At 50.8% G+C, this 21398-nt stretch overlaps 1 protein-coding gene across 1 annotated transcript in view; it reads left to right on the top strand.

Moving 5' to 3' along the window:
• The first annotated feature begins 202 nt into the window (after positions 1 to 202).
• The window catches only part of CARD11 (caspase recruitment domain family member 11), a 40577-nt gene continuing 19381 nt past the window's right edge, over positions 203 to 21398 (top strand). The window contains exons 1-10 of the mRNA XM_044233443.1: positions 203 to 255; positions 10062 to 10274; positions 11678 to 11815; positions 12709 to 13034; positions 15760 to 15939; positions 16828 to 16980; positions 17400 to 17525; positions 17994 to 18191; positions 19431 to 19607; positions 20358 to 20409. Of these exons, the coding sequence (XP_044089378.1) occupies positions 249 to 255; positions 10062 to 10274; positions 11678 to 11815; positions 12709 to 13034; positions 15760 to 15939; positions 16828 to 16980; positions 17400 to 17525; positions 17994 to 18191; positions 19431 to 19607; positions 20358 to 20409 (1570 nt within the window). The 5' untranslated portion in view covers positions 203 to 248. The remainder of the gene's footprint in view (positions 256 to 10061; positions 10275 to 11677; positions 11816 to 12708; positions 13035 to 15759; positions 15940 to 16827; positions 16981 to 17399; positions 17526 to 17993; positions 18192 to 19430; positions 19608 to 20357; positions 20410 to 21398) is intronic.

Below are 21398 nucleotides of genomic sequence, written 5' to 3'. Positions count from 1 at the left end.
TCTGGCCTTTTCTTCCAAAGCAGGGCATCACTCTGATGCTTGAGTGGTTCATTTTCTCTCTCTCTCTCTCTCTCTCCAGCCTCCGCCCTTGTGCCAATTCAGATTATCTTTCCTTTTATAGATTCTGGCCATCGCAGCTCTAGATCCCGAGGAAGACTGGCTCAGGGAGGGCCAGGCGCCAGCCTGGAGGCTCAGAAGTCGGACCTCCATATCAGGACGGCGGCTGCTGTCTACTGAGCACCAACTGTATGCCAGGTACTTGGCTTGTGTTACCTTCTGTATTGGAAAACAAAACAAAATAAAACAAAACCTCTGAGTGAGGCTTACCTAAGACTTGACAGGGGAGCAGTGGGGGAGGTCCTAGGCAGAGAGAGGTGTGTGAGCAGTTTTGGTGAAGAGCCTGGGACACAGTCAAGAGGAGAGACTGGGAGCCAGGAGCAAAGCTGAGCAAAATGATCCTTCCCATAGAACCTGCCCCAGGACCCTTGAACTTGCTTTTCCCGCTGTCTGTAAAAAGGCCCATGGGATCTAGGCTCTGACTCAGGATTGAACACCAGCCCCCACAACCCTCAGTGAGGACCGTGACATAGAGCAGGGAGAACCACCCAGCACCGTAGGCTATCAGGGCCTCAGCGTCTGAGGGCATGATTCTGGGCAAACCCTTTCCAAAGAAACTGCCCAGAATCAGATACCAGCTGCCAGTGGATCCATCTCCGAAGACCAGACAGAGTCAGGCTGGGTCACGGCCGAGTGTATGGGGAGGAAATGATCTGAAATTGTGTCCAAAATGGTATTTTCTTCAAGGTTAGATACAGTATCAGTAGTTTTTACCCATGAAATACTTTATGAAGTTGTGTGTGTGTGTGTGTGTGTGTGTGTCTGTGTGTGTGTGTGTCTGTGTGTGAGACGATAATACAGGGGACACCATGTCCCAGCTGAGCGTCACCCCAGGCCCCAGAATCACTGGTGTCTCCTGGGGACAAGGACACGGTGCTGCCCCCTGCACGGGAGCCACTTTTCTGGTTTTTACCTGTTCCTTGCTCCTCAGTATGGTTTCGCTGTATATCCTTAACACCATAGCTCAGCGGTCCTTTTTAGAGACATGAACAGTGTCACATTGTGGGGGCTCCCATGACCCACTGCTGTCCCCGCGTCACACCCCAAGGTTCCTCAGTGAGGACGGGGGCAGGCGGCTGCTTCTTGCTTGGCCATTCCAGCACGCAGCATCACTGAAGGCACACGGTGCTTATCCCCGCTCCTGCCTCAGGACGTCGGCATGCTTCCTCAGGCTTGGATGCACGCCGTCCCTGCCGGGCCATCCTTGCACATGCCCCCTGCCCTACAGTGTATTTTCTCGAGGGATCACGCTGAGGAGGGAAGCCTGGGAATGTGCCCTGCACATGCAAGCCTACCAGGTCAAGTCAGCCTGTTTTCCAAACCCGAAGTTTATTCTAGCCACTCCAGAATGCCCGGAGGGGAGTCCCTGCTCACCTTGATCTTTGGCCCTCTGGTGGGGACAGGTGGGCTGGGTCATGGTTCCTAATCCGAGGGAACACTATTCAGCCCAGACGATGTGCCTATAGAACATGAGTGATCTTGCCTCCCACTCTAGGTGGCAGGACCATGATAGTAGGGAACAGGTGCACACCGGGCACAGGGTAGGAGCCCAGCCTGGGGGGCACTTCTGTCCCTTCTCTTCTGCAGCCCTCCTCACACACCCCTGAAGCTGTCTGTGCCAGCAGCTGGCTCTCACCAGCAAAATGTGGCTGCCTTCCAAGGGCGGGGACCCCGTGGGAACCACCTTTGCATCCCTGCTCCTGGGCCCAGCGCTCGGCGCTCACGGGTGCTCACCACCGTCAGCCAGTGGGGGAGGCCATGGCATTCACTGAGCCGCCCCGTGGTTCAGGACACTCATAAAACTAGGCAGTTCTCACGAGTTTTGACTTGACCCATGTTCGCAAAGTGGCTGCAGGGCACCGAGGTGGCAGTGGTGGACACAAGATCAAGGCTCGGTCATTCCCTTGCATGTAAGGTAGGAGGGTCCCCTTCATTTCATTTGTGGGGGAAGGCTTGGCTCTAGTCATGTCCTGCTTCGTTTTTATTTTCCTTTTTCCCAGCAGAGGCCATGGAAAGGGCACCCCAGTCCCTGGAGGAGGCATTTCTGTTGCACTGGCTATGCCTGGCACTGCCTTCTTGGCCTGTGAAGAGAGGTCAGAAATGCTTCTCTGCTCCACACAGACCTGCATGTCTCCCTGGCTTGAAATTTAACTAATTTCTGGGCACAGGCCTTGACCCCCAGTAACCAGCGTCAGCCTGTGTGAGCACCTGGTTCTCAGCTCACTGTCCTTAGCTAGTCTTTGTATCAGGTAGATATGTTCACTAGGCAGGAGGGTTTGGGGTGGCTGTAATAGTTGATCAAATTTAAAATGGCTCAGGGAAAAGGGCATTTAAAATAGCTCAGGGAAAAGGGCATTTATTATCTTGCCTATGAAGGAGGCCAGTGGCGGTGGGGGGGAACATCTGGTATTAGTGAATTCAATGCCCAGGAGGGGACATAAGGGACCCAGGTTCTCTCCATCTTTCTGCTCTGCCATCTTGAGGGTTTTAGCTTTTGTCCTCAGTTGAGTCCTCAGGTCACAGAATGGCTGCACTACTCCCAGCATCACACACACCTCCACCTGCTAACATCCCAAAATTGGAGGACAGTGTTCCTTCCTGTGTCCTTATCAAAGATCAAGGAAAAGCACCCAAGTGCCCCCACAGCAGGCTTTCCCACAGGTTGTGTGTGTTATAAAGTACTCTACGTGCCTTTTCTGAAGCCACTGGTAGAGACTGCATAAGACCTTGCTCCTCCCAGCTCAGAAGATGCCCAGCCTCCCTGAAGCCCCGGGCTACTCAGTTCCTGAGAACCCTGAGGATTCTTTATGCAAGAGGAGTTGGGTGGTGACAAGGACAGACATAGCAGTGGCTGCCACATGCTCCATAAATGGGTTGAATTGAGTGCTTAGGATTTAGATAGTGTCTTTGAGAATAGTCTAGGAAAGTACATTTTGCCTCTTGGGTAGAAATGGCCATACTAACCCAAAGTCAGGGAGGAGTGGCTGCCGTGGGCATGTTCATGTCTCCCCAAACCACAGGCGCACCACGGGACCCCGGTGGCCATCCTCTGTGTCAGTGAGAGGGCTGGCGGGGGTCAGGACTTGTGTCTGGGAGGCAGGGCTGTCTGCGTACCATTCCTTGCCCAAATCAGTTGTTACTCGTGACAGCAAACAGGTGTGGCCACTCAGTCCTTCAAGTTGTATGAAGCAAACACCCACCTCTGTAGCTCAGATCGGTGTGGAGACTCGGAGATCTCACAGCAAGCACCAGGCAGCGCACGTAGCCAAGGCTTATGGGGCCAGGACTAGAGAGAGACGGCTCCTGCCTCTTCTTCAGGACCCACCTGGCTTCTCATTGAGGCTTTGCTCAGCAGACCGGCTTCTTCTGCCTTCCTCCACCTTTTCTTCTGGTTCCAGTCTCCCCTGTCTGTGCTGCGGCTTCTCTGTGACCCAGCTCTGATGACCCCAATGCCACGTCTGGCTCTATTCCCCACAGCACACTCACTGTCCCGCTGTCCCTTCGGCCCCACCTGAAACCCCCAGCCTGTGGACCAGTCCTTCGTGAGGCAGGTCAGGGGACCAGCCAGAGGGTTTCCTTGGTGCAAACAAGCCGCTGGGCCTGTGGTCTTCCCCAAAGATGTGTGCTGGGGGGAAAGATTGGATACTGGCTTATCTATTGTGCCATACTTGGCTTCTCCCTTCATTCATTTGTCTTTTTTTTTTTCCTTCCAAACCGTACAAGTCATGCACTGCCTTATGCTTGTTGTAAATACTAAAACAGTGTCATGTCCACGTCCGCCTTGGTCACTAGCCTCTGAACTTATTCCTCTTCTCAGATGTGACCATTGCGTCCAGTTTTCTGGAACCTTTCCCTGCCCTTTCTCTCTCCCTTCCTTCCTCTCTCTCTGCACACACACTTGACTAGTCTTGCTTAGCGGTGTGTTACGTTTGTGGTTTCACGCTGCGCTGTGACATCTTCTTCCTGACCCCCAAATAACGTGTCATTTTCCACAGACCAGTCAATTCTCCCGACACTGGCTAGGGGGGCCACAACTCGACTCAATCCCAACACTACTCTCCAGAGTCACCAAAGACCCCCACAGGCCTGCCCCCACTTCCAATGCCAGCTTCAAGTCCCAGGGGCCACCCATACTCTCCCCAAGCAGCCACAAATCCGGGGTTCCCACAACCCCCTGTCAGGTTCAGTAATTTGCCAAAATGACTCATATACCCCAAGAAGACACGATACTAATTACAGCTTAAGGGATGCAAATGAGCAGCTGGAGGGTGGAATCTAGAAGGGTCTGGAGTGTGGGAGCCTCTGTCCCCGTGGAGTTGAGGTAAGCCACCTGTCCAGCGGAAACATGTATTCCCCTGCCCAGAAGCTCCTTGAAGCCCACTGTTGAAGGATTTTTATCAAGGTTTCATTACATAGCCATGATTGATTAGATCATTCATTCTTGATGACTGAATTCAATTTCCAGCTTCTCTCTCCTCCCCAGAGGTAGGGGTGTGGGGCTGAATGTCATAACCCTCTAACCACTTGGTCTTTCCCGCATCCACCCCGCCCCCCCCCAAAGCTATCTCCAAGCCCTTAAGCCGAGTGTCATCTCATTACCATACAAAAGACACTCATCATTCAAGATTCCAAGAGTCCTAAGAGCTCTGTGTCAGGAACCAGGACCAAGACCAAATTTTTTTTTCTGATAGTATATTTCATATATGTATTCTGAAATTTGACTTTTTTTAAAACAATGTATCTTGTGATGTGTTTACGCCCCCACATTCCCTTCCAAGGTTACTCCCTAGTACAAGAGGATTGTGGAGTAGGGACCGGCATCTCACTTGTTTGTGGAGTAGCTGACCGGCATCTCACTTGCTTCCGTGGGTTCCTGCTGCAAATAGCGCCTAGCGTCCATGCAAAACACTGGGGGAAATTAAATATTCATCAGTAGAGACATGGGTAAATAAATTATGGTATATTCTTGCAATGGAATAATACATAAAACAGTCAAATTGAACAATTAACTGAATAGTCACAGACTTTAATGCCTACTTTTAATAATGGATGGAACCACTAGCCAGAAGATCAACAAGCAGACAGAGGACTTGAATGACCCTATAAACAAGCTAAATCTAGCAGACGTCCTTAGCACACTCCTCCCACCGGCAGCAAGACACACTCTTCTTAAGCACACCATCTGGAACATTCTCCAAGCTTGGTGGTATGCGGGTCCGTATAGCTAGCTTCAGCAGCTTAAAAGGATTGAAATAATAGGGAACACGTTTTCCAGCCACAATGGTATTAAATTAGAAATAAATAACACCGAAATTTGGGGAATTCACAAATATGGGGGAAGCTGAACACCATACTTCTACATCACCAGTGGGTCAAAGAAGGAATCAGTAAAGAAATTAGAAAACTTAGTTCGAGATGAATGAAGGTGAAGATTGCAGCCTACCGAAATGGGTGCAGCTGAAGCAGCGCTTGGAGGGAAATTTATAGCTCTAATGTTTTCACTTAGAAAGATCTTAATAACCTAGTGTTTCACCTTATGCAACTAGAAAAAGAAGAGCAAATTAAACCCAAAGGAAGCAGACAGAAGGAGATAATAGAGATTAGTACAGAATTCAGTGAGTTAGAGAATAGAAAGGCAATGGAAATCAGTGAAACCGAAAATTCTTTGTTGTTCTTAATTTTTTTAAGAATGTTTGACATGTAATGCTACATTAGTTTCAGATAAAGTTGGTTCTTTGAAATAACAGCAAAACTGATAAACCTTGAGCTAGGGTGACTAAGGAAAAAAGAGAGAAGTCTACCCACCCTTCTCTCCCCTTGTTCCTCCCTCTTCCCCTTCCCTCTTCTCTCTCCCTACCCACCTCCTTCCTCCTCCTCTCCCTTCCCCTCCCCCTCCTTTCTCTCTCACTCTCCCCTTCTCCCCCTTCTACGTCCCCTTCTCTCTCTCCACTCCTCTCTTCCCCTTCCCTCCACTCCCTCCGCTCCCCCCACTCCGAGGTTAATGAGACTTACAGGAAACTAAGAAAGAAACCATGGTTTGAAAGTGTGATGGCTGGGGCAGTAAGAAGTTAAAATAGGTATTCATTTTGTTTCCCGTAATTAAGGCAAGGTATCCCTTGGTAGAGTTTCAAGGGCACCCTAGATCCAGAAGAACGTGATTCTGATTAGTATAATCAGAAATAAAATAGAGGACATTACTAGAAACCTTCTGTAAATGAAAGTGTTATAAAGGAATAATATGAATAATTGTCTCCAATAAGTTATATGACTAATGGACAAATTCTTAGAAAGATACAAACTACTGAAACTGACTCAAGAAAAACAGGAAATCTGAGCAAACATATAACAAGTAAAGAATTAGTAACCAAAAATATATCCACAAAGAAATGCCCAGGCCCAGATGTCTTCCCTGGTAGATTCTGCCAAACAAAAGAGAAAATTCTTCACAGACTCTTCCAAAGGGTAGACAAGAAAGGAATATTTCCCAACTAATTCTGTGAGGCCAATATTACTCCAGTAACAAAACCACTCCAAGACATTCACGAGTGAGAAAACTACTGACCAATATCTCTTACAAATATAGATGCAGAAGTCCTCAAAAGTACACCACCAAATTGAATCCAGTAGTATATAAGAATAATTACATACCATGACAAAGTGGGATTTATATCAAGAATGCATGGTTTTTCTAATACCTGAAAATCAAGTAATATAATACGTCACTTTAATAGAATCAAAACTAAAAATCAAATGGTCATCTACTTGATTAATTTCATGACAAAATTATTCAACATACTAGGAATGTAAGGGATCTCCCCCAACCTGCTATCTAAACACACACACACACAACTAACCAACTACCATCACACTTAATGACCAAAAAAAAAAAAAAAAAAGTGGACACTTTTCCCCCTGTGATCGAGAACAAGAAAAGACGTTCTTGCCAATCCTATTCAATGTTGTGCTGGAAGTTCTAGCCAGTGCAGTTAGGCAAGAAAAAGAAATAAAAGCTGTCCAGATTGAAAAGACAGAATTAAACTATCTAACTGCAGGTGACACTATTTTGCATAAGGAAGATCACAAGAAACCCTCCAACAAACAATTAGAACTAAGAAATTCTTTTGGTAAGGATGCAGAATGAGAGATCAATAGAGAAAAATCAGTTGTCTATCTATACACTAGCAGTGAACATTTCACAAATGAAATTAAGAAAACAGTACATATTTACGATGTCATCAAAAAGAATAAAATACCTAGGAACGCATTGAGCAAAAGAGGTGCAAGACTTATACACTGAAGGGGCACCTGGGTGGCTCAGTGGGTTAAAGCCTCTGCCTTCGGCTCAGGTCATGATCTCAAGTCCCACATCAGGCTCTCTGCTCAGCAGGGAGCCTGCATCCCCCCCACCCCCTCTCAGGCCTCTCTGCCTACTTGTAATCTCTCTCTCCCTCTGTCAAATAAATAAATAAAATCCTAAAAAAAAAAAAAAGACACTGAAAACCATAAAACATTGCTGGAAGAAAGTAAAGACCTAAAAAAAAAAGAAAAAGAAAAAGACTTGTATACTGAAAACTATAAAACATTGCTGGAAGAAAGTAAAGACCCAAACAAATGAAAAGATACCCCGTATTCATGAGCCTCCAAATCTGTCTACACAGCCAGTGGATTCAGTATTGAAATCCCCACTTCCTCCTTCTGCAGATATTGGCAAACTGATCCTTAAAACCTATGGAATTGCCGTAACTAACCAAAACAACGTTAAAAAGAAGGAAAAAGTTCAGAGGACTCATGCATGTTTCCCAATTTCAAACCTTACTACACATCTACGGTAATGAAGACAGTACAGTGCTGGTGTAAATACAGACCTATAGACCCATGCAATAGAAATGAGAGTCCAGAAGCAAACACAGTGAGTTGATTTTTGATGAAGATGCCAAGACCAATCCACGGGGAAAGAATAATCTTTTCAACAAATTTTGCTGGGACAACTAAATACCCGCATGTGAAAGAATCAGTTGAACCTCAACCTCACCCCATATGCAAATACGAATTCAAAATGCATCATGGGCCTTAAATGTAAGTGCTAAAAGGATAAAACTCTTGGGACAAATAGAAGCAAATCTTCACGGCCTCGAACTAGGCAATGGTTTTTAGGTACATGCCAAAAGCCCAAGTGAAAAAAGAAAAAAATAAATCAATGGGACTCCCATCAGAGCTAAAAACTTTTGTGCTACAAATAATACCTTTAGGAATGTGAAAATGTAACTAGGAGAATGGGGGGATATACTTACACATCATGTATCCGATAAAGGAATTATATGCAGGTCACATAAAGAATTTCTACTACTCCATAGTAAAGACAACCCAGTTTAAAACTGGGGGGGGTGGGGGTGGTTTGAATAGACATCCCTCCATATACAAATGGCTGATATGCACATGAAAAGATGCTAACATAGTTAGCCATTAGAGAAATACAAATCAAAACCAAACTGAGATACCACTTCCTACCCACTCGGATGACTAATAAAACAGAGAGACAACCACAAGTGTTGACAAGGATATGGATACGTTAGACTTCTCATACGCCACTAGCAGGAATGTAAATTGTGGCAGACACTTTGGGAAGCCGTTTGGCAGTTCCTCAAAATGGTAAAGATGGGCTTTCCATGGGGCTCAGCAATTCCACCTTCTGTGTCTGTCCAAGGGATAGAAGAACATAGGCCTAGGGACCCCCTGGTGGCTCTGTCAGTTAAGCATCTGCCTTCAGTTCAGGTGATAATCTTGAGGTCCTTGGATTGAGCCCCACATTGGGCTCCCTGCTCAGAGGGAGCCTGCTTCTCCCTCTTCCTCTGGCTCTCTCCCCTCCCTGCATGTGCTCTCTGCTCTCTCTCATGCTCTCTCAAATAAAAACAAATCTTTAAAAAAAAAAAAAAACCCATAGGTCTACACAAAACCCATATATAAACACATACATTCATAGCAACATAACTTATAATCACCAAGAAATAGAAGCCACCCACCCAAATGTTCACCAATGGATAGGTAAATAAGATAGGATATAGGCATATAATGAAAAATTATTCATCAGGAAAAAGAAATGAAGTACTGAAACAATATGGATAAAAAGTAAAAACATTACGCTCCGTGAAAGAAGTCCGTCACAAAAGACCACATGTTGCAAGATTCGACTTACATGAGAGGTCCAGAATGTTAAGTCTACAGAGACAGAAAGTAGATTGGGGGCACCTACCGCTGGAGGAGCAGGAACAGGGGGAATGGGGAGATGCTAGTTAAGAGGGATAGAGTTTCTTTTGGGGTTGATGATGGAAATGTTCTAAAATCCATTGTGATGGTCGCACAACTCTGTGAATATGCTAAAAACCACTGAAATGTACACATTGAATTTTAAAAGGTGAATTGTATGGTACCTGAATTTTATCCCAATAAAGCCGTTTTTTAAAAAATGAATGCACGCATGTGTGCGTGTGCATGTGTGTATCAATGCAGATAAAACTCAAAAAAGGTTGAGAGAAAAAAACAAGTTGAAAAAGGAAACAAGCATACAATATGATGTCTTTTATGTGAAATTGTAAAACAGAAAGCAATAGCATGTATTGTTTGGGGGAAGATAAATTCTTAGTAAGATAAAAACTTGGATGGAAAGGATATACTCCAACTGCAAAATTTTCCCTCTCTATAAATAATTTTTTTCAAATTTTATGGCTTACTTGTCCACTGTTTGTGTGTAGTATATAAAGAAATATATATCTCTATGTCCGTATCCTTTTCCTTTCTTAAATAAGAGGTAAAATACCTTATATACTTTACTAACTTTTTTTTTTTTTAACACTCGACAGTATATTCTAGAGATCACCCTAAAAGGGTTTAAGGAGTCATGCCAGTGAGGCTCCTTTATTAACCTTGTTGGGGCTTTTGTCCAAAAGGAGGAGGGCCAGAGATGGACGACTACATGGAGACACTGAAGGATGAGGAGGATGCCTTGTGGGAGAATGTGGAGTGCAACCGGCACATGCTCAGTCGCTACATCAACCCGGCCAAGCTCACCCCCTACCTGCGCCAGTGTAAGGTCATTGATGAGCAGGATGAAGACGAGGTCCTCAACGCTCCCATGCTGCCTTCCAAGATCAACAGGGCAGGTAACCCGAGAATCCGCCCAGGAGGAAAGGGTGGGCGCCCTCTTGTGGCAGCTCCAGGAATTACCCTGTAGATGACTACCCGAACGATGTTTCTCCTGGTCAGGAATTTTCAAACTGGGGTGCGCAGACTTCTGCCCACCCCTGTTCCTCCACCGAGCTCTCTACATCTGGAACTGCGAGCGTCCGTGAACTTGGATGGGGGGAAATTACATCTTTATTTTACTAACTTTAACCGAGATTTAGCGTTTCCATCAATTGCAAATGTATGTAGGTGACGAATCGCAGTTGGGCTTAGCAATACCTGTGACTTTGTCAACAATGAAATTACAGATATCTTCATACCACGTTACAGCTGTTACAGATCTTCCAAAATAGCATTTACACTCATCTCCCCCTCAAAATTAGAGTAGTTATTAGAGCTGCCAAGAGATTGTGTTATTAATGCATTAGTGAAGAAGCACTTTTATTACTGAATCTCAAATTTAATATTTGATAACATATCTTATTAGAATTGATTCCCTTTATAGTCCAATTCCTTTTTATCTGTTTAAAAATATTATTCTGAGAAGGGGTCCATGACCCTTTATCCCATTCTTCAAAGGTACTAAGTGTGATTTGTAAAACTTGGTTTTACATACATAAGCGTATAGTACACCTGTGTTTGTGTAGGTGTGTATGGGCACAAGGTCACAATGTAAAATATCTTTCTTTCAGTGGCTCACCATTGAAAGGGTTTGGAAATCACTTCCCTGCCGTATGATGAAACGTATTTATTATATCTGTCCTGGGACCTCAAGGGAAGAAATAACCGAAAATAAAATATTTGAGGATGGGCCAAGAAATGTAAATATTATGTGGAGCCCATAGCAAAGAAACTGAAAGTGCCTGGCAGGTTACACTTAGGTTAAAGATGTTTCCGGACTAGGAAATAATCCCAAAGATCATGGAGCTATGCTTGATTCCCGTGACTTTTCCTAGCTCTGCCTCTGAAGATTTGTCTTCCTGCTCCGAGTATCAGAAAACCATGCATTACTCTGTAAGTGCTTTGTACTTCCAGCCCCCTTCAATCACAGAAGAGCTGGTGCCTGTGTGGTTAATTTCAGTGGCGGTCAATTGGGAAGCTCTTTGAAACTGTTGGTTTCCCATAACTGCAATTCCATTTATCCTGGTTCTACCAATTTCTCAGAGAAAGGAAAACTAACAGCCCCTAAATCCCTGTTGAGGACCTGGCACTTTGATTTATAGTATCTGGACTCCCAGATACCACTGTCAAGTGACAGGATGTGGGGAGAGTGTCTTCTTAAAGTTTATTGAGGGCTAGGAGTCCAGGGTGAGGCTGGACGCTGAGACCGGCATCCAATCAGAAGTACACTCTTCTCACTGGGTGATTTCCGTTCTGCCAGGCCGACTGTTGGACATCCTACATACCAAGGGCCAAAGGGGCTACGTGGTCTTCTTGGAGAGCCTGGAATTTTACTACCCAGAACTGTACAAACTAGTGACCGGAAAGGAGCCCACCCGGAGATTCTCCACCATTGTGGGTACGTGGTTTTGCCATCGGGAGCCTTGGAACTCTGGTAGGAGTGTGTGTATGCATCTGTGTGTATGTATGAGTCCAGTGGGGGAACAGTGCCATGACGTTAGGACAGTGTTCATGTGGCCCTGGTGCGCTGTCAACCACTCATTTCGGCCTGATGATCAAAGGCAGGTGATGGAGACAGACCAAAGGAGGAGCCAAGAGAAGTGGGTGTCCGTGGAGCAACCTCCATGAGTGTTGGTGCAGGTGGGGCAGAAATCCCTACTGCCCTCTGGATCCTGTCCTTGCCTTGCCTACTGTATCAGCAGCAACCCTGAGCCAGAGCCCTCGGTAACCTCATCTCAACTTTCCTCCGTAAATATTCCTCAATCAGCCTTCTCTCCACCTCCACCACTACCCCAGTTCCAGGCTCCTCCAATCCCATCCACTCTACAGCCATTCCTGCTCTCTCCAGTGCTATCTCCAGCCTTCAAGTCACCCTCCTCACTGAAAACCTTTGGTGGTCCTCCACAGCATCCAGCTAACACCCATGGCTTTAGTGGAGCCCACAAGAAGCCTACGTGGTCAGCCCCTCCCCGCTGACGCTCCCGCTTCTGCCTCTCCACCTCTCTGGACTCCAGCCACTTCGGTCTTCCTTCAGTTTCTGAAATGTGCCACGTTCCTCCTGGCAGGGCTCCCTGGAGGGCTTTAGCAATGTTTTTCCACCTTCCTAGGATGTTTTCCCTCCTCAACGCTTTCTTGCTCGCTCTGAGCGTCCAGGACCTGAAGCCTCAGAGCAGTGTTGGTGTGAATGAGTGAGTGAGTGAGTGAGTGAGTTGAAGGATGGACCCGGACCCCACCCCTGGACGCCGTGCACTCTCCCCCTCCTCGGACCTGACGGGCGCCCCCTTTCCGCAGTGGAGGAGGGCCACGAGGGCCTCACGCACTTCCTCATGAACGAGGTCATCAAGCTACAGCAGCAGATGAAGGCCAAGGACCTGCAGCGGTGCGAGCTGCTGGCCAAGTCGCGGCAGCTGGAGGACGAGAAGAAGCAGCTGACGCTCACTCGGGTGGAGCTGCTGACCTTCCAGGAGCGGTACTACAAGATGAAGGAGGAGCGCGACAGCTACAACGACGAGCTGGTCAAGGTGAAGGACGACAACTACAACCTGGCCATGCGCTACGCCCAGCTCAGCGAGGAGAAGAACATGGCGGTCATGAGAAGCCGAGACCTGCAACTCGAGGTGAGCGGCATGCGCGGGGGCGGGGGGCTGCTGGGGCTCGGGACCCCCGCGAAGGCAGGTGCGCACGGGCCACCAGTGCTTCTCACTCAGCTGGGAGAGGCACAGTGGGGGACACTCTGTTCTTGGGGGCGCCTGGATCCACCATGCGCGTGAAAACAGCAACCCGGTGAGGCTTAGCATGACAGCTGAGGGCCGGGGCCACAGTGCGCGTGTGTAGACGTGCGCATCCAGACCCGGCGGGGATTCCTGCCCCTGGTTCCGGCCTCAGATCCTCCATGACCATGTCCGGACATGCGCACACGGACCCGGTGGGGCTTCCGGCCCCCTACTCCCCCCGCCGCCCCCATCCCGCCCCGCCCCCCACCTCCCTCCCAGGTACCTCGTGCGTGTGCACACATGCGTGTGCACACATGCCCATACAGCCCCTCTACAAAGCCAGGAGAGGGGGACGATGGAGAGCCCAGGGGCCCTGACCGTGAGTGACCCTCAGGAAAATCAGCGAGGAGGCGGATACTTGGAGTCTTGAGGTGTCTGAGGCCGGGACCCCGACGTTCACAGCTGTATCCACAAATCTCCGCACGGCACTGGGGACGGTCAATGTACTTATCAATGAACAATCTGCCACCCAAGTGATTAATGTCATGAATGAGTTTACCTCCAAAATGGGGACGGGGAAGGGAATTTGCTTAACTCATTTATCCTTTTTATTTATCGAGGGCCACCGTGCACCAGGCTCTTTTCCAGGGATACATAACTCAAGACCCAGGCTCTGCTGTCACAGAGTTCACATGCTAATCAGCAAACAAATACATAAGCACCTGCTAATAATAAGTGCTACTAAGAAGAGGGAAGGAAGGAGGATGAGGATAGTGAGTGAGAGATACAACTTTGAAGAGGATGGTCAGGGTCTCTGAGGAGGGGACACGGGAGCAGAGGTCTGAGGACAGGAAGGGAGCCAGCCATGCAGGGATCATGGGGAAGAGCAAAGAGCACATGGAAGGTCCTAAGTAGGGGGCATCCTTGGTGTTTTTGACCATCAAGAGAGCCAGTGGCCAGGAGCCAACTTGGGAAGTGGCCCAGAGAAGTGGCCGCGGTCCAGATCGTCAGGGCAGGGTAAGAACTCTGGAATTTATTCCGGTTGCGATGGGAAGCCACTGAAGGATTGAAAGCTGGAGAGTGACAACTGATTTATATCTAGAAGGATTACTCTGGCTGCTGGGTGGAAAATAGACTCGGAATATTTATTAAGCACTTGCCATGTGAAAGGCACAGTGCTAAGCACGGTGGGGGACGCGGGGATAAATAACCTGATTTCTGCTCGGGTCACTTACAATTTAGTTGAAGCAGACAGATCAGTAAACAAGTCGCTGGAATTCAGGTGACTGGAGTCAGTGGCATGGCGGGCAGGAGAGCATTTCTGCCAAGAACACGGGACTTTGAAAGCCTATACATTTGTGTTCGTATCTGCCTTTGGTTTCTGGCTTTACCGCTTTACTTGGCTTTTAGCCCATTTCCTCATTTGTAAATGGCAATCATGGAAAATAATTCTTGTGTCTTAGGGTTGCTGAGGCACAGCCCCTTGTTTTTGGCAAAATAGCTGACCCAGTAAGTACCCCACAGTGCTGGCACTCCATGCCCACTTGAGTGGGACACAGGATCTGGACCCAGCACTGAGCACTCGGGCTGACCTTCCAAGATGCCGGGAAGGAGTTTTGTTGTAGCTAGGATTTGGAGATGTTAGCCCATGACAGTGACTTAAAAGTTTCTCTCCTAGAACTTTGTCCTATATTATATTCCCCTGGTGATATAGGAACAGAAGGAAGCGTGTCCAGAACTTGAAAGAACATCTGGCCAGCTGAGTCCCTAGGTCATTTCCCAGCGCCAGGCTGCTTCCCTGTGTGCCTCTTCCTTCCTTCCCTTCCATGGGGGCCCAAGCACTGTTTTCCTTGCTAAAGTTACCACACTCTGCCTGCCAGGTGCCTTGCAGGGTTCTCCCCGTAAGCCTAGATTTGTAAGAGGGAGCTTGCCCCTTTGGCGCCTCCCTTTCCTGTGGCCCTGGAAGTCAGGCCTGCTGTGGGTGTTCTGTAAGGTCGATCAGTTTGGGGAGACAGACACACTTAGTCACGAAGGTCTAAGAAGTCTTCTCCTGGGCCACCTTCCTGACAGTCGCCTCTCCAGGGCAGAGCTCAACACATCTCCGTTTGTCTTGTTGCATTTCTGCGTGTCAAAACTGCCTCCTCCAAGCAGCCTCTCTCCCGGCCCTGAGTGTGAGTCCTTTAGGACAGAGATGCTATGAACCCAGAGGGTCTCACACTGTCCTTTTCACAGCAGGGCTGTTTGTCCAACTAGAAGTTTGTGGGAAACCCACAAGGACAAGCCTATACCAGTCACCCTGGGGGCAAAGTCAGGGTGTGGGACCCAGAACCCTGAGCCCATGGTCACCTCACTTCCTGCGATGACATGGGATTTTGAATGGAGCCCCCCCAGGTTCTCTAAGGGACATGTAGCCCCTTTCATAATTATCCTAAATTAACAAATCAAGAGCTCTTCATCAAGAAGATGGCACTTTGTTTTACCGCAGCAGGTTTCTTTGAGCCCTTCTCTGTCGCTAACCAGAACAAGGGGGGTGGGCCTCACACAGCTTATGTGGGAAGTCCACTGGGCATCTGGGCAACCGTTGCCTTTCCCCTGTATTGCCTGCCAAGCGCACTGTTGGATGTTTCAGATTGACCAGCTCAAGCACCGGTTGAATAAGATGGAGGAAGAATGCAAACTCGAGAGAAACCAGTCTCTGAAACTGAAGAACGACATTGAGAACCGGCCCAAGAGGGAGCAGGTTCTGGAACTGGAGAGGGAGAATGAGATGCTGAAGACCAAAATCCAGGAGTTACAGTCCATCATCCAGGTGTGGGCTGGGGCAGGGCAGGGGACAAGAGGGGCAGACCCCGGCCTGGGTGTGCATCCCCCTTGCTGACCGCAGGACCGCAGGCAGTCCACAGTGTCCCTGGGGTCCTTTATGTCCCTGCCCTGCCAGGTGGGGTCACCGCCCTCCCCACTTGTTAGAGACACGACATTATGTGAGAGGACACTCACAGAGAGGTCCCGTGCTCTGTGAGGCAGGGACAACCAGGAAACCGATTCCCCCCTTAAAAAATCCCAAGAAATCCACCTCTCAGCTCCGCATTTGTTAAAATATCCAGTGGCTCCCCATGTTTCTCATCACAGACTTGTTTTCGGGTGTGGAGGAGGAGACAGCTGAGAAACACATGGACAGGGAAAGAAAAAGGCTTCCCCTCCCCCTTCCTCCAGAATGGATCCCCCATTCTGGAGGCAGGTTGGCTGCCTGAGGTTTAAGGCATGGATCTGGAGCCAAGAATGCATCCCAGGTTAACCAAAGCAGATTAATTAATATTTGGGGGGATGCATCTGGACGGGAGAGCTGTCCCCTCTTTGCTGTCACCTGTGAAGTGTTTGGGGGAGCGCCGACTGCTTTTCTTGGCTCTGATAAGAGCTAGGGCAGAACAATAGGCATTGGGATGTTCCTGAGCAGAAGTGGGTTTTATGCTTCTCTCCAGGAGATAAAATTCTTAAATAATAAGCTGCTTAAGGACCCCAGGAGGCACTAACTCCTTCTCTGCTTCCCTGGCACAAAACCTTCTGCCTCTCCCAGCGTCTGTCGCTGGCTCTGTGGTTCCCCCTTCCCTTCCCCCACCCCTCCCTCTGGGTCTACCTGGCTCCCGGCCCTGCCCCAGCCCCAGCATGGTCACACCTTCCTTCCTGCCCGCCCGCCCAGGCCGGGAAGCGCAGCCTGCCGGACTCCGACAAGGCCATCTTGGACATCCTGGAGCACGACCGCAAGGAGGCTCTGGAGGACCGGCAGGACCTGGTCAACAAGATCTACAACCTGCAGGAGGAGGTCCGCCAGGCGGAGGAGCTGCGGGACAAGGTGGGAGCCCCCAGGCGGAGGGGCAGCACCCCACCCTCATCCCCGGCCCTGGCCAGTACACCAACCCTCACTCTCTTCTGGGGACTAAGGTTTCAGTCCAGTCCAGATTTCCCAGGCATGCTGGCCTGAGCCCCTCGCTGTGATTGGTGAACTGCTGCACACCCCAGCCCCCGCCTTCCCCGTTCTGACCACAGGCCCTGTGATGGCACGCAGTGTCTGCCCTGTCCCCCCTACGCATTCCCTTGCGCGCAGTAGGTAGGAAGCACATCCCAGCTAAATATCCCCCGATGTGGTCCCTGCTCTTCAGAGAGCTGGCTCTCCGGGAGGGACAGCCCAGCAGGGAGGCTAGGGTGGGAGACGCCCCCGCCCCGCCTTCTGCCCGCTGGGTGCTGGCACCAAGCTCTCCCCATCGCTCGCAGTACCTGGAGGAGAAGGAGGACCTGGAGCTGAAGTGCTCGACGCTGGGCAAGGACTGTGAGATGTACAAGCACCGAATGAACACGGTCATGCTACAGTTGGAGGAGGTGGAACGTGAGCGGGACCAGGTGCGGGCTGGCGTGCAGACGGCGTGGGGGCCTGCGCTGGGCTCCATGGGTTCCTACGCCAGTGTGCGGTCCCCAGAGTCAGACAGCCACGTTCAGGCTCCATCACTGATCAGATGTGCAGGCTAGCTCCGCCCCACGGAGGCCTCAGTGTCCACATCTGGAAAATGGGAGGAGTAAGACAGCCCCACCCGCTAGGGGAAGGATGCTGGCAAGAGATACTGCCCCAGGGCTCTCAGCACGGTGCTGGCTCCTGGCAAGGGCTTGGTGAGGGTGGGGACACTTGGCAGCTGTGATGTGACTGTAGAGGAAGAGTTGGGGTCAGGAGAAGAGCGGCCTGACCCCCGAGCTGGGAAGCAGGTGTCCAGACAGAGAGCATGTCCCGGGTCTGATTTGGATCGGTCAGGGTGAAGAACCAAAGTGACCTTGTCCTCCCCACCCCCCATCCCCACCCCCACCCCCACCCCGCAGGCCTTCCATTCCCGGGACGAAGCCCAGACCCAGTACTCACAGTGCTTAATCGAGAAGGACAAGTACAGGAAGCAGATCCGGGAGCTGGAGGAGAAAAACGACGAGATGAGAATTGAGATGGTCCGGCGGGAAGCCTGCATCGTCAACCTGGAGAGCAAGCTCCGGCGCCTCTCCAAGGACAGCAGCAGCTTGGAGCAGGTGGGGCTGGGCTGGGCATGACCCTGCACACCTGCAACCCGGGAGTGGGGGGGGCTCCCCACACCACAGCCCCACCCTGTCCTTGACCCTCCTGCACAGGCACACACCACTCTGCACAGACGGTGAATTTTGAACTTGGGAAATGCGGGGTGAAACCCTGTCTTGGCCACTTGCTTAGGCAAGTGACTTCACCAGGCAGCCTCAGCTCCTTCTCTGTGGACCATGGCTGGCTGCCAGCCACCCGTCGAAGTCGCCACCACCACGTGGAGGGTCACTGGGCGTCAGGTGCCCGCTGCCCACTGCAGTCCCTGGTACCTGTGAGGGCACCGTCCTTTACGGATGGTATGGCGCTGGACGCTGCCATCGGAGCAGACAACATTACCATCGTCATAGCTGTGCGATCGAGTGTGGTCACACACAGATGCAGGGCTGAGTGCCTTCTGTGTGTGAGCTCCGGCCCACCAAGCCCTCCTGCCAGGAAGGTACCATGACGGTTCTCATGTACTAGGAAGGAGCCCAGACCCTAGCAGCTGGAGGCACCCCTGGTCCGTGGCCTGGGGAACCTGTATCGAGACCCTCAGAGGACACCGGTCCAGGAACTTGGCATTTCAACACCATGTTGTAAATCACAACTGACCCTCTGGGCGGCTCTGCCACCTGTTCGGTGGTGGGCAAGGACAGGCAGGAGACATGCCAGGACAGGTGGGAGGAGGTGGCCAAGTCGGCTTGAGGGCTGAGGCCCTTCGTTGTTCTTTGGGGACCTTGATGCATTTTGTGCCGGGAAGTAAGGCAGAGAGCTTTGGGTTTGGAGGAAGCAGCAGGAAGGCTGTGTGGTTTGGGGAGGGCAGCTGGAAGTTACCGACTGCCCGTGCAACTGGGCCCGAGGCAGTAGCTAGAAAGCAGCCGGACAGACAAGGCCCAAGCTGCCAGGTTCTGTGTTTGGAGCTCAGGTCCAAGGTTGCCCCTTGGGGTGTGAAGGTGGCTTGTCAGGCCCCAGGGGTCTTTCTGTTGATGCTGCAAACACCACAAAGCAGGGGGAGACAAGGGCAGGAGGCTGCTGACTAGTGGATAGAGCCAGAACCACAAGCCTGGGCATCAGGGAGGGGGAGAGGGGGACACAGGGGTCAGGGAGATGCACAGGCCGTCCTGAATTTCAAGCTGGGGCCCCTGGGAAGGTCAGCCGCCAATGGTGGCCGCTCATCTTGCTGCATCACTGGTGCTGACCTCTCTCCGCCCCAGAGTCTGCCCAGGAACCTGCCAGTGGCCATCATCTCTCAGAACTTTGGGGATGCCAGCCCTAGGACCAACGGGCAGGAAGCTGACGACTCATCTACCTCGGAGGAGTCTCCGGAAGATAGCAGATACTTTCTGCCCTACCACCCCCCCAAACGCAGGATGAATCTGAAGGGCATCCAGGTACGGGGGGGTGAGGCGACCACGGGGCCCCTGGGGGACGTGGCTGGATGCGACTCCCCCTGTTCCAGCCCCATCGGTGGAAATCCTGCCAGCCCCAGCGTCTCCCCCATTTGCTTTCATACACCTCCCATTTCTCGTCTGCGTAGCTGAAGTTAGAGACGGAATGAAGTAAGCATTATTTCAAAATTCATTCGTTTATTCAGCAAATAGGTATTGAGTGTCTATCCCGTGTTTATTGACATTAATGGCTTGTGAGAGGCCCGCTGGGGTTCCTGTCCGCTCCGCTCAGTGTCCAGGGCCGTCCAAGGCTCCCTCTCCAGGAGGAATGAGCGCATGAGATCATCTCCCATGAGAGGGGCCGGGCAGCGCAGGGTGGAACACCCCCCCACCCCCCGGGGAAGCACCAGCACCTTGTGCCGGGCGAAGGTAGCCAAAAGCTTCGTGCTTTCTGGAAAATTCCCCATGTCTGCGTCATGTACCTGATTCTGCTGGGCCTCACACCCGCATGCGCTCCTTCCCTGGCTCCACTGTCAGCTCTAATACCCACTGAGCCATGTGTTGTCACCTCCCAGGATGGGGGGCCCCTCTGTGCAAGCCGCTGCCACACAGCCTGGGGTGCGGGCATCACATGCCGTCAGGTATCCTGAGGCTACACAAGCTTCCTCTGTCTGTTCCCTCACTCTGCTGACAGGTGTCTCGGGCCTTGTCTGATTTGTCCCCTTTGTCTGTTGTCTTCCCCTCCTCTCACAGCTACAGAGAGCCAAGTCCCCCATCAGCCTGAAACGAGCCTCAGATTTCCAAGGTTGGTATGCACCCAGACTCCTCTCCTCTCTGTCTGTCCGTCTGTCTCTCCCACTCCTTTTTGCCCATTGTGGGGATCTGTCCTGCACAGTCAACCTGAGACTGGCCTGGGGGCCCGGGGTGGTGGGGCATCTGATAGTAATTAACACTCATCGTCATGGGACAGGGATAGAGCTGTGATGTAGAAACGTCTCGTCTGGCACACACGCGCACACGTGCACACACGTGCTCACACACGCACTGAGGTCAGCCCAGAGCCCGTGATCCCTTAGCCAGGGTTGGCGCTTCTGCTCACAGCTTGTCAGCAGGACATGGACTCGACTATCCGTCCCGGCTTTTGGTCAGGCAGTCTGGATCCAGCTGTGAGCCCCTGGTTCTCCAAGATGCAGCATCTTCAGGATCCCTGCCCCTCATTCTCACTGTGAATCTTGGGGGACAGGTGGCTAGTGAGGGTGTGCCCGGGGAAGTCAGATATCTGCTGTGTGCCAGGTGCCTATAGGTGGGAGCCTGTGCTCTGAGACGGGATCAGTGAGGAGGGAGAATGTGGCTCTGGACGCCCAAGAAATGGGGGACGGAGGAGGGCTGGAGACAGAGCCTTCACGAAGGCCGCTCAGGACACAGCGGGAAGCAGGGGCAGACTGAAGGAGCCTGGTGTGCTGCCCTTCCAGTGCTCAGAGCAGGGAATTCCGGGAGTGGGGCTGCAGAAGGTCAGAGGGCAGGAGCTCCACTCTGAGGATGTGCACCCCTCCCGGGTCTGGTGGGGGAAGGGGAAGGAAGAGCCCAGAGTGGGCCGCAGGCTGTTCTCCTTGGACCTGAAGGAGCCCAGAGGTAGGGGTCCCTCCACCCCTCTCTTTGCCAGATCAGGTATCTCTAGAATTGTCTTCATCAGAAGGGGGTGTAAAGGGCCTGAGGCCTGTGGAAGGAGTGTTTGCCCCACAAAGAGGGAAAAGAGGCAGCAGGATGACGGAACTTCTGGACCCTCCCCAAGCC

This window comes from Neovison vison, chromosome 14 (assembly GCF_020171115.1).
Source record: "Neovison vison isolate M4711 chromosome 14, ASM_NN_V1, whole genome shotgun sequence".
Classification (NCBI taxonomy): Eukaryota; Metazoa; Chordata; class Mammalia; order Carnivora; family Mustelidae; genus Neogale; species Neogale vison.
The sequence above is the reverse complement of the archived record's forward strand: the minus strand, read 5'-3'. Positions and strand labels throughout refer to the sequence as shown.